General features: G+C 37.0%; 1 protein-coding gene across 2 annotated transcripts; it reads right to left on the minus strand.

Annotated features, from left to right (window-relative positions):
* Positions 1–2,418: 2,418 nt before the first annotated feature.
* On the minus strand, positions 2,419–5,333 carry LOC113361444 (patatin-like protein 5). Of its 2 annotated transcripts, none has more exons than XM_026604690.1 (6): positions 5,190–5,333; positions 4,775–4,959; positions 4,298–4,487; positions 3,961–4,122; positions 3,534–3,836; positions 2,419–3,009 (listed from the first exon to the last, which is right to left on the minus strand). In XM_026604690.1, the coding sequence occupies exons 1-6, from the start codon at positions 5,313–5,315 to the stop codon at positions 2,764–2,766; spliced, it is 1,212 nt and encodes a 403-aa protein (XP_026460475.1). In that variant the 5' UTR covers positions 5,316–5,333; the 3' UTR covers positions 2,419–2,763. The 2 variants fall into 2 exon arrangements, with proteins under 2 accessions (XP_026460475.1, XP_026460476.1); XM_026604691.1 differs by having other exon boundaries at positions 2,917–3,009; positions 3,647–3,836.
* Between the last annotated feature and the right edge of the window lie 7,366 nt (positions 5,334–12,699).

Here is a 12,699-nt window from a genome sequence, read left to right on the forward strand (position 1 = left end):
TTGTTCCCGCGGAACTCTCATTATTGGTGCGGCATGACGACTGAGTATTGCTCTTAGTATAGCAACACGAATCTCCAAGTGTCGATAGTGAGGCATGCACGAAATACCCGTACATGCTACATCTCTCGGTGTGTTATACTAGCCCGATTGAGCATACATCTCTCGGTGTGTTATACCAGCCCGATTGAGCATATTTCCTAAGGGAAATCTGGACTGCCCATGTCAGTCTCAGAAACAATCACGACCATGCAGGATGGCCGCATGATTTAACCAGCCTAGACGATCCTCAGCAGGAGCAGGCTATCACCGCAATGACCACCAGCGGGCCTGTTTATGCCCTGGCAGGTCGAACACATGTTATGCCCCCAAATATCCACCAAACGCCAGCCCTGAAGATGGATGGACGAGCTGGTATGGAGTGGCTAGTATGCGCAAGACTGTCAAAACAGTCTCAAAGAAGTCGCTACCGTCCAACTTCGCAAGCCAAGTTGGACAGATTGGATCGTCCCGCGATTGATCAGAGAAGCGTTGACATGCACATTGGCGGGCCCACTTTCCACTTGCCTGATCGATTCTCTCACGACCAAGCCATGAAGCAATAAACGATTGCTCAAAACATGGCTGACGTGATGCTTTAAAAACCGTAGAAGTCCACTTGTGTCTTAAATTGATCACGACCATCTAACTTCGCAAGCATGGTTGGATGGTTTAGATCACACCTAGGACCGTGGAACAAGTACACACATTCTCACCGTCAGCCCAACGTGGGCCCCACACGATCGACCTCCACAAGGGAGGAGCATCAAAACCGATCGGATGAATTTGCATGCGCACGACCGATCCAAAACCCTAATTAGGGTTTGCGGCATGTTACATGTGTCGCTAATCGATCACGAGCGTCTATGTTCGCAAGCTTGGATGGAGGGTGTAGATATAGACTTAAAAGGTCCCCAAGCATGTCAACATGATCACCGTGGGCCCATATACACGCATGACCGATCGGCCAAGGCCAATCATGGCTGACTGCCTCGATTCGTGCGCCCAAACTAAGCATGTTGTGTGGTCTCCAATTCCTTTGCGGCAATGGATTTGTACCGCAAACCGATCTCAACCACTCAACTTTGCTTGTCAAATTGAGTGGCTTAGATCACACCTTCATGAGACAGTGAGGTACGGACGTGTACACCGGCAAGCCGTCTACACGCATGCACGGTCTGTCCTGCCAGAAACGCCTCCCATGCTTGGTTTCGACCAAGCTGAAGAGTGATGCTTGCGCACTTCTTCAAAACCCTAAAACACTATCAACGGTCGCAGATGAGCGTCATAGATCATCTCGTACGTCTAACTTTACCAGCTTGGTCGGACAGCCCAAGCTAGGAGTTAAGTGGCTAATAAGGTGTCATGGTGATCACCATCTGTCACCCTACCACATGGAGTGATCGGCCAAGGGAGGGCTTGCCTGCGCAGCCTTCAAACGATCACTCGAAGATGGTTGGACATGATCCTATTCTAAGACGCTTAGTCCGCGACTTATCCGGATAGGCTTCGAAACAGCAATGCTTCATGCATGCTGATTATTTGCGATGCATTACATACATCAAATGTACACGATATTTCATAAATATCGATTTCCCAAATAACTTAGTTATTTAACCTAGCATCGTATGTTACCTTCTGTGGGTCCCACGATCCACATAATCGAGACATCAAGCATGTCACAAACTGGGGGATACTTACTAGGGTACTGGTCTGGCGGTTTACAGCGTGCAGCGTGCAACGCGCCAACACAAGAACGTGTCAGGAAGACATGGACGGTTCGTGATGATGGGAGAAGTGGGCCAAGACTGATCGTGAGACACTAACACGACTCCACTACTCCATCATTCCACTTCCTCCACTTCCCACGAGAGACGAGGGTTAGGCTCAATGACTTGTATAAATAGGTTCTCCTCCCTATTTCCAGAAGGGACAGAAACCAAGTGTTGGTATAACGTATTCAAACACTAAGAGCTATTTTTTGCAAGCCAGTTCATCTTTCTGATACAAGTCATAAACAGCCAACACCTTCACACTTTCAACACATTCTTCGCTTCCTTCCCTAAGATCAACCCCATCTCCTTCACTTTGTGACCGAAGCAAGTCTGGAACGGCCATTTCTTGGTTTAGGCCAGAATAGTATAGATTGATCTCTCGAATCAGAAAGCACTCCCGTGCAGTGCATTTGTTTAGGGTTTAGATTCGTTTCTCATCCACACACCCAAATTCACCAAAAACTGCAGAAACAGTTTTCACCCATAAACACATGGACTTAAAGAACACCCGGATCAAAGATCGATATATAATTAAAAGGTACTAACAAAGAGTAATCCGTGAAGAGAAGTAACGAATTACCAACAAGAGTACCAAGCAATCAGAAAATTGAAAAAATGGTAATGAGATTATAATCCAACCATTTTGATAGAATTTTTTCTTCTTGGGAAACATATTTTCTCATTAAAAAAATGAGAGTGATATGCCCAAAATCTTGAATTTTAATGGATTCTAAATAAAACGAATGATAGTCAATTAAGTCGATGTTTTTACATATTATATTTGGAAACTGATGCAATACTCAAGCATCAAAAGTTGTTGCAACACACAATGACACGAACAAACTGGCACAACAGAGGTAAAGAGTAACTGCACATGAGGATTTTCTATTGGGTGCCGCTTTTTAGGAATTTCTTATTTGAATAGTACTCTACACGACTCCGTTCGAAATGTTCAACTACCAGATTGCCATGCATATTTGGCTAGCCTTGCCCGGCGTTCATTGGAGAGAACCTCGGCAAAACGAATTAGGGCGGCTCTGTTGGTGCCTGCCCCTTCAACCACCTCAGACATTCCAGTATCCAAGTTAACCCTGGACAAGCCTTTCTCCAGTTGAGCTTCGCCTATTTTAATCAAATTTCGCATATTCTCCTCAGTTGATATATCCACTGATGAGGTGTTTCCTTCCAAGTCATCTGTCTGATAATCATAATGTGAAAACATGAAATCATATTTTACACGACAAAACATTACCTAATCATAACAAGCTACTAAGAAGAATATATAATTAGGAAACTGTACAGTGAATCGGCACTCTTTACATTTTGGCGCTATTTTCGTGGCGCCTAAAGGCTAATTATTTTCATAGTATAGTGTGTTCTCTTTGTTGTGCACTACGCTCTCACCAAACATTAACACATTTGTCTGTGTAACTTACTGAGGGTTGAAAATTGAATTAAGAGACTATGAGATATGTTGAGATTATTAATCCTACATTTTGTGGGTTATATAAGATCCTGCAACTTATAAGTTTGGACAACCCTAATCTTGAAAGTCCTTTTTCGAGGTTAGTTAGGCTCATACTTCAATAGGCTAAATAGAATCCTAATTTTTTGAGAGTGTTATTGCGAAATGAAAAGATTTTTCCACGGGAAAAAATAGTGCTACAAGATAGTCTCGGTCTTAGCATGTTAAGGGATCCTACCCTGGTAGGTAAAATGTACCTCAATGCGTAGATAGTTTTTCTGGCTTTGGAATGCTTTGAAGAGAGTAGAAACATGAATATCGACCATATCTTCACTTGCTTGAGTAAAAACATCAATTAGAGGAACAATACCTCCATCATATAACCACCCTAAAACACCCCATTTTGAGACAACTGAGGCACTGTATTTCTGTTCATTCTTAGCATTTCCTGTCCCTAAAGATAAAATCAAGTATTTTTTGTAGTCCGCGGCTTTGACGGGTGCTAAATCTTCACGTTTCATTAATAAATCATTTGTGACCGTATTCATCGCCAGTAGCGTCTGCAGACATATTCAACCCAAACCCAAATCTTAATAAAACAAAAACCATTTTTAATTTATTTTTGGAAGAAATAAAAAACTTGTAATCCTTCATTCTAACTCGGATATGATTATGTATACTAACAGGGTTATTGGCTGCAACTCCACCATCTACGAGGTTAAAACTCCTGATGTTGCCTCGTGAATCTTGGGTTTCGAAGTAATGAGCCGGAAAATATGTGGGTGCAGCAGATGTACCAATGCACACATCTGCTAACAACGCATCCTTTGTAACGTCCCTTTTTGCCTGGGTGCCAATCGAAAAATGGAAGTTAATTAATTACTTCACTTCGTTTTCGTTTCTTGCTCAAAAAACCTCACAAAATTGAAATAAACAATATCTATAAGTGAACACGTACGTCAGTAGTGTGTTCACTGTGTTATCCTTGTATGTAGATTTATATGTATGTTTATGGACTTACCTCACCGGTTGAGAAAATAACAGGCTGAAGAAGCTTTATATCGAAGGCAGGTATAACAATGGAGGATAAGGTTTGCTGCATTTTGGTATCTCCAAGAAATTGTTTCAATAGGGAATGCAAGTATTTTCCGTCATACTTAGGTCCTGCCACTGTCCCGAAAAGGTTTACAACCGAACCAAGCAATCCCCCACTGCACATACAAATTATATAAAAATAAAAGTCATGCATCTTCCCCATAGATGTGCACGCATGTCTAATAATCTACGTGTACCATGGTGTCCTGCACAACCCATTATTCAGTTTGTAAAGAGGATATCCATAAGATTGTTTCAATACTAGTTTATAAATTTGGACCTTTTCTTTTTTTTCTCATAAGTCCATACGACCGCAAAAAGACAGGCAAGTGATGAGCTGTAGCTCGGGTTCTGTTTCGTTTTTCCTTGATCATCCATGATGAAGCAGGGTATTTAGTATTACCTGTTTTTATGAGGGAATATCTTGGGAGAATGCTTAAGGTAAAACGGAACGATGTCTTTGGCAGCATAGAGAGGACGGTTGTTGCCGTCAGGAGCAGTGATCATGGCGGTTATTAGGCCGCCAGTGCTCGTTCCTGCGATAACATCAAAGTAATCGGCCAATCTCACCTCCTTCCCATCCAGCTTCTATAAATACACAAAAATCATTTATACGCATATGAAAAAAAAAAGAAAAAAAAAATCATAACTCAAAAAAAGAATAAACCCTCATAACTCTATGCATAACAGCCCATTACATATATCGACTGGAACAATAATAAGTTAAAATGAATTAGTGAGGATCTCCATATTATTAACTGGTGCCTAAAATTTGCAAGTAATTTACTCGACCATAACATATGCGCATATACATATACCTGCAATTCAGCCTCAAGGAAAGCAAGCACGACTCCAGGGATTAAACCCTTAACTCCGCCACCATCAATACTCAAAACTGTTACCAACTCCCCTAAAGCACCTGAGGGACTCATCTCACTCTCCATCTCTGTCTTTCTCAAGAAATATTGGTCACATAAAAATGAAACTACAAAACTAATTGAATTGTTAAATACTCCAGCTATTAACCTAGTGGGTCTATAACAATGACATAAGAACTAGTGTTGATGGAAACCAACCAAAAAATAGAACACGCCATTGAAATTCTGATGGGGACGTCCCTTAGTGACATTTTATTTCGTTAAACCCTATTCAGCATTTAAGATCTAACATCACCCTATGCAATATTCTAATTCCAGTTCTAATTGTTGATATCATAAGAGTACGAATGGAGAAAGGAAATACGGTAAATTCGTAAATGGGTTTTAACCATTTCTTCCTACATTGAACATTATCTTATTGATCATTATTTAACTAAAATTGTCTTGTAAGGCAGTAAGGGCAATTCATATGCAGTTGCCAAATCGAACATTTGCCGAATTTAACTCCACTATAGAGCCGGCCGAATGGCCAAAACGGATTGGCTGGGTTCAGGCAGGGGCCTGGATCAGGCTTTCGCACATCAACGAAAAAAGTAAAATTGTTTATAGTGTTTGGGTCTATGAAAACATATTTTCAGGAACAAGAGAAAACGACTTCAACATAAATTCTGAAACAGAAAATGGGCTATATAACCAAAAATGTATGTTTCCTGGATCAAATGGACGGGTAAGCTTTCTGTCTGGGTCAAATGGCCAAAAGAATCTTTTAGTTGAAATGGACACAACTACCCTGCCACGTCTACCAAAACCTTAACACGTTCTCCTTCTCTCTTCAACAAAACCACCAACGCCTTCATCTTCATCTTCTCTCAAACCAGATGAGAACCAAATTCCTCCACCGTCTACCATCCCACCGGAACCATCATCAACAACATAATCTTCTTCCACCTCCGTTATCAACGCCATTAATCCCATCTCCACTACCAGAAACACCAATACCACCATCGATAGACATCAAGTTTCTCCACCACCAACATCGACACCACCACCATCTCTACTACCAGAAAACACCAACGTCGTCGAAAACATCGTGTTTATCCAACACTGTCCATAAAGAAATTTCTAATGCCCTAATTCAAATTTCTCAAATTCACAACTTGAGAATTGAAATATCCAAAAAAAGGGTTTTGTGTTAATTGAAATATATGCTCAAATTGGTAAGCTTCAGACCCTAATTGTCTTTGATTACATTGAAAATAATTTAATTCATCGTGTTTATATGTTTATCTTGATTGGTATTGGAAATGGGTTCATCATGTACTCAATTGGGGTGGATACGATTTCGTCTAGCTTTAAACTTGGATGAACTTGGTTTCACCCTATCTTAATTAATTGAATTTGGTTAGATGAAAGTGGTTAGATCTAGATTTAATCTCTGTAAAATCTAGTTTGAAGTTGATTGAATTTGGTTTGGATGAAATGGGTTTCATCTAGGTTTAAATTTTGTAAAATCTAGTGTGAAATTGATTGAATTTGGTTTGGATGAAACTGGTTTCATCCTGTTTTGGGTTGAACTGAAATTGTGTTGAAATTGTTTTGGTTTGGTGAAACTGTTTTCATCCTGTTTTGGGTTGAACTGAAATTGTTTTCATCCAAGTTTAAACAAGGATGAAACTGGTTTCATATACGTTTACCCTATGTAAAAACTAGTTTGAGATTAACTGAATTTTGTTTGGATGAAACTGGTTTCATCCTGTTTGGGTTGAACTGAAATTGTGTTGAAATTGTTTTGGTTTGGATGAAACTGGTTTCATCCTGTTTTGGGTTGAACTGAAATTGTTTTCATCCAAGTTTAAACAAAGATGAAACTGGTTTCATATACGTTTACCCTATGTAAAAACTAGTTTGAGTTTAACTGAATTTTGTTTGGATGAAACTGGTTTCATCTTGTTTTGAGTTGAGCTGAAATTGTTTTCATCTAAGTTTAAACAAGGATGAAACTAGTTTCATCATGTGTATTCATTGAAAGAAACCTTTTACATCCTATATTATTACACGTTGAAATCAGTTTCATCATGTATTATATAAACTTAGAGTTGTGGTTCTGTTATAAGTTCTAACAGTGGTCATTTCAGGTGCACAAAGACCACCAAACAAACCATTTTCGCTTATATTATAGATTGTTGCAAGAAGCAATAGCAAGCAGAGTGCTGAATTAAGAGCCAAGAATAGGCATGAAGTGAACGTGGATGGTGAATAAAGTAGAAGCATTATGCATGATGTGAACGTGGCTATCAAAAGTTGGAGAAAAAGGAAAATAAATGAAGTTTATAACGTATGCAATTGCTGGAAGTTGAATGATAACTAAAATCGTTGATGTCATTAGGTTGTTTAGCAAATAGGTCTCTACAAAAGCCTATCGATGTAGTTTAAACTTAAGTTTGTTGCTTGTAAAACTTTCTTTGCATTGATTTATAAATCAAGATTCATCTACGGATGCATGAATCTTAATTGCAAGTCAATTAAATATGTAATGTTGTTACTTAAACTAGCATATACTTCCAGTTGTAAATAATTTAAAATGATCTTTTCTCATAATATGCAGGTATTTTTTGCCAGAATATACATGATGAAATTGGTTGCATCTTGGCAAAAACAAAATTGTGAGTATGTGCAGGATGGGTATTTTTTTTTCTTCAGAATATACATGATGAAACTGGTTTCATCCTAGTCAAAAAATCTAGTTTTTTCAGAATATGCAGGATGAAACCAGTTTCATCCTAGTTTAATCTGTGTTGTTCCTGAACTCATTCAAGTTTTAGCATAAAAAAATGAAGAGTATCTGCAATTGAACATGAGTCGGTAGAATGCATAACCATAGAAAGAACTTGAAAATTCAAAGCATCTGCAAGAAGTATATGAATAGAGTTAATGTTATTATTCAGTTGAATACATAAAGAAAAACTGATACATATGCCGCTTACAACTTCAGTACAACTTTTTCAATAATAACAACACTCCAAGCATATTTTTATTTCACGTTCAATCATCACCTGCACCTCAACCTATCTGCTTCATCAAGCACAAACATCTACATTCCAACCAATTCAAAATGAACTCAGTTAATATAGAAAATCCCAGTTCCGTCTTAACCATTAAACCACTTCTCCCTTAACATCTTTGCATAACTACCAACTGCAATTTCTACTCTGACCATCTCATCACTGCTCCTCCCAGAACTGGCCACAAAACCAGTTACATTTCCTATTATCGGAAAACACCAACTCATCTGCAATGTCCTGAGTTACCTGCAACTTACAAGCACACACATAATCCATTCATTTAGTCTGCACTACCAGAACAACCAAAAGCCAACACAACTCAGGGTAAGATACAATAACTTTCATGCTTCAACCAATTCTTGCAATTCTGCATCTCCATACTCGGACCAAAACCAAATTTGAATGCAACCCATTCTCTTAATCTTTCTCAGCATCAGATCCCCTCGCTCCTCATCTCCATGATCGCTGCATCAGAGTACAGCTTCATTACAAGCTCATGGCATTTCAGCTGCATACCATCTTCTTTACTAGCCATTTGCTCAGCTTAACTGTAACTTCATCTCAGCTAGGCTACTTGAAGCACTACCAACACTAACATCATAGCTTCCTTTCCTTGGCACCAACATACCAACCACGCATTCTTCGTAACTCATCTCAGCTACAACAATATCAATCAGCAACAACACTTCTACCTTATCCATTTCCATACTAACCACCATATTCAGTTTTTATTCCAATGTAGTCGACTAATATTGCAGTAGGCATACTCTTCGCTAAGGTAATCCAAGAATTTCGAAACTAGTTTGCATCTGGTTAAATGTATAGTCACACAAAGAATTTGGAAATTGGGATCCATCTACAACATACATAAACAACAAAAATATGAAACTGGATATCATTCAGTGGAAATTGGGAGCCATCTACTACAACGTTTGATCAGTTAAATACAAAAACAGAACAAACACACAAAACATTGATGAGTAAATACAAGATAAACCTGAAATCAATTGAAACATGAAAAACTAACTCAATTCTTACCCAAAAATCAATCAAATGAAAATAACATTAAAAATAAATCTACAAATGATTCGAAATAAAAACAAGCTGAAAAGCATAAAAATCAAATTATTAATAACCCTAAAAAATCAAAATCAGATTATTAGTAACCCTAGAAAATCACCAACAAAACCCAAAATTACAAAAAATAAATTTAATATTACTGAATCAAAGAGTAAAACACGGATTTATGTGAATTCCTCTTATAATTAAACAAAAACAAAGCCAAAATCGGATTTATAAATCATAACCAGTTAAATAATTTGATTAAGTTGAGATTGAAAACTTACCGTTCGAAGATATGAAAATATTTTGATAGAATAAATAACTTAAACGTTGATTTCACAGCAGTTCATCACCATGATTGAGCTCTCAGATCTGGAAGAGAAGTTTTGTCTCTGTTGTATATCGTTTCTGCCGATATAAAGAGAAGGAAATACTTTTGTGCAATATCGTTTCTAAGTAATGGGTATTTTAGTCAAAAATATTTTCTTTATTCACTTGTTTCTGGGTGAAATATCTAAATTGGCTAATTGAACAGTATATTTTTGATTTTTGGCTATATAAATAGTATAAAAAGCTAGAAATCTATTTCACCCAGAAATTGTTTGTTTTGGTCTTTTTGACCAATTTTGTGATTCTGAAAGGAGATGAGTAAGAATATTTCACTTCGAGAAACTTATATTTCTCATTATTATTATCATGGTCATGGGTGCACGATTTTCCTCTTGGCTGTCTTGAATGGTCTTCTCAAGCAATACTCCGAATATATGTAGAAATTTCAAGATCAAGCGATATCTTTCATTGAACAGTATAGCAATGTTAGTCTATATGAAACGGTCTTACGAAGACCAAGTAATACTAAGCAATGAGGAACATGTGATGGCTGTGAATTTATTGATTAATTATCCTGTGAGGAGGTCCTCGTTTATGGAGAAAATGTCCTCCGGCTATTCAAGATAAGATTCATGTAGAACAACCGATGTAATTCTCTCTTCCTCTTCTATGAGGAATAAGGTTTATATATTAAACAAGAGGAAAAACAAACTTCTAGATTCTTTATAAAATATTCAATTACAAATAGAAGAGTTTCGATGAACAAAGCTTGACCGGTATGTGCATGCGTCTAAATATTTCATGATAGACTAGGAAGGTCTCACACTCGAGAAAAAATAGAAACATAAGAAAATTCTACATGAAAGGTTGAGAATAGTTTTTGAAACACCTCCTCTAGCTTAAGCTAATAAAGATACGGGACATTTTATGTCTTCGTAATTGCTTTTTAGTATTAATTCAAACTCGAGTAAAAGTCATACAAAGAGCTAGGAGTGACGTCATGTTCTTTTGTTAATCTGATTCGTCTAGATCGGACTGAAATCACCTGATTCATCTGGATCTAACCCAATATGTTTATTTTTGACTCAGATCTAACATAACTGATTCAAAAATATGAGTTAGTGGTTTGTTCCCATGAGTCAGGATTTTGACATCTGCTTCGTGCTGACTCTGGAATCGAATCAGATCTAAAGGAGTCAACAAAAACAAACACCATGTAAGTAATCCAATTGGGATTAGCCTAATAACGCGCGCGTTATAACACCATAGGGGTCCCTATCCATCTAAAATAGACCCAACAAAACAAAATCAACAAATAAACCCCATTTTACCTTAACTGTCTAAAACACCCTTCTGTTATTTCCCTATACCATCTATTTTCTTTCCTATTCGAGTAAACCGACACTCAGAAACTATCAAACCTTCTCTCCTCTTCCCTCAGAAACCAGATCTGAAACAATTTTCTTCTTGATTCAAACCATTTTCCAGTCTTCCAAATAGTTCATCGGACTCATAACAAAGAAATCTAACCTTCCTCGAAAGGAAATTAGGATTAATTTTCATTTTATTTTGACCTAATTTAATGTTCTTAAGAAATTAGGCGAAGAAGAAAATGGTGAAGAAGCAAGATAAAAAGAGGAAACCTATTAGGAAAGTGGTTGTAAAAAGATCTCCGAAAGGTAAATCATAACCGATTTTTGATTTTATTTAGTGGTTTCACCTAATTTTATTTTGTTCTTCAGATGTTCTTTACTGATTTCATTTTGATGTTGTTTCACCTAAATCGAGATTATGAATCTTAGGTTCTGTAGAAATTCGATTATGAATCTTAGGTTTCATCTGCTGATTTCATACTTAGGTTTCTGTAGTTTCATAGTAGATTTTTTTTCATTCAATGGTTTCTTTGATGAAACCAAATCTGGTTTCCATTATCTTCATCAACATATGGTTTTATAATCTTTTGATGGTTTTGTGCTACTGGTATTCCATATGAAGGCATTGATACATAATATAATCTGCTTTTTTTATGGAACCATTTTTGGTTTCATCATTTTCCAATTGTTAAATTGGTTCCACTATAATTGATAATGTTTGCTAAGGTATATTCTGGTCTTTCTGATGAAACCTTTTTTGGTTTCATCACTTTTCATTTTACAAACATCATCAAAAAATGAAAAGCGATGAAACCAAGAGTTTGTTTCATGTAACTATATTTGGTTACACCATTTGTACTTTAGTTTCATCAATAACCATATGTTTTTTTTTTTGTGTATTCTTTTCATAAAACATCAATAACCACAATACTTTTGTGAAACTGAAATTGGATTCGGAAGTATATGTATCATTGTTTCAGTGTTTTAGCTAAACATATATCACCATAGAATCCAAATGATTGGGAAGTGACCATTATCCATAATCCATGGTCTGTATGTAATAGAAATTGTAGTGTCTGGTTAGTTTGATGAAAAGCCGGCAGGTGCGAAACCCAGTTCTGGATTCAAGTAATAGAAATTTTCCTGATAAACCTACATATGCAGCATGCCTGTTTACTTTGAAAATCAAAATTTTCTGACATAACTAAGGTTCTAGGATTTGGTCATCTTTTGCTTTCTTACTGAGAATGATGCAGAATATAATCTGCTCTCTTTGATGAAACCATTTCTGGTTTCATCATTTTGCAATTGTTAAATTGGTTCCACCATAAATGATAATGGTTGCTAAGGTGTATTCTGGTCTTTTTGATGAAACCTTTTTTGGTTTCATCACTTTTCATTTTTTCAAATTGATTCCACCATAATTGTATTTGGTGATGTTTGTTGTATTCTGACATAATCATGAGTTTGTTTGATGTAACCATATTTGGATACACCATTTCTACTTTGGTTTCACCATAACCATGTGTTTGTTTTATGTATTCTTTACATAACTTCGGTGTGTTTCTTTCTAGTTTTTCTGATGAAACCAAATATGCTTACATCATTTTCAGCTAACGGTCA

This window comes from Papaver somniferum, chromosome 3 (genome assembly GCF_003573695.1).
Source record: "Papaver somniferum cultivar HN1 chromosome 3, ASM357369v1, whole genome shotgun sequence".
Lineage (NCBI taxonomy): Eukaryota > Viridiplantae > Streptophyta > Magnoliopsida > Ranunculales > Papaveraceae > Papaver > Papaver somniferum.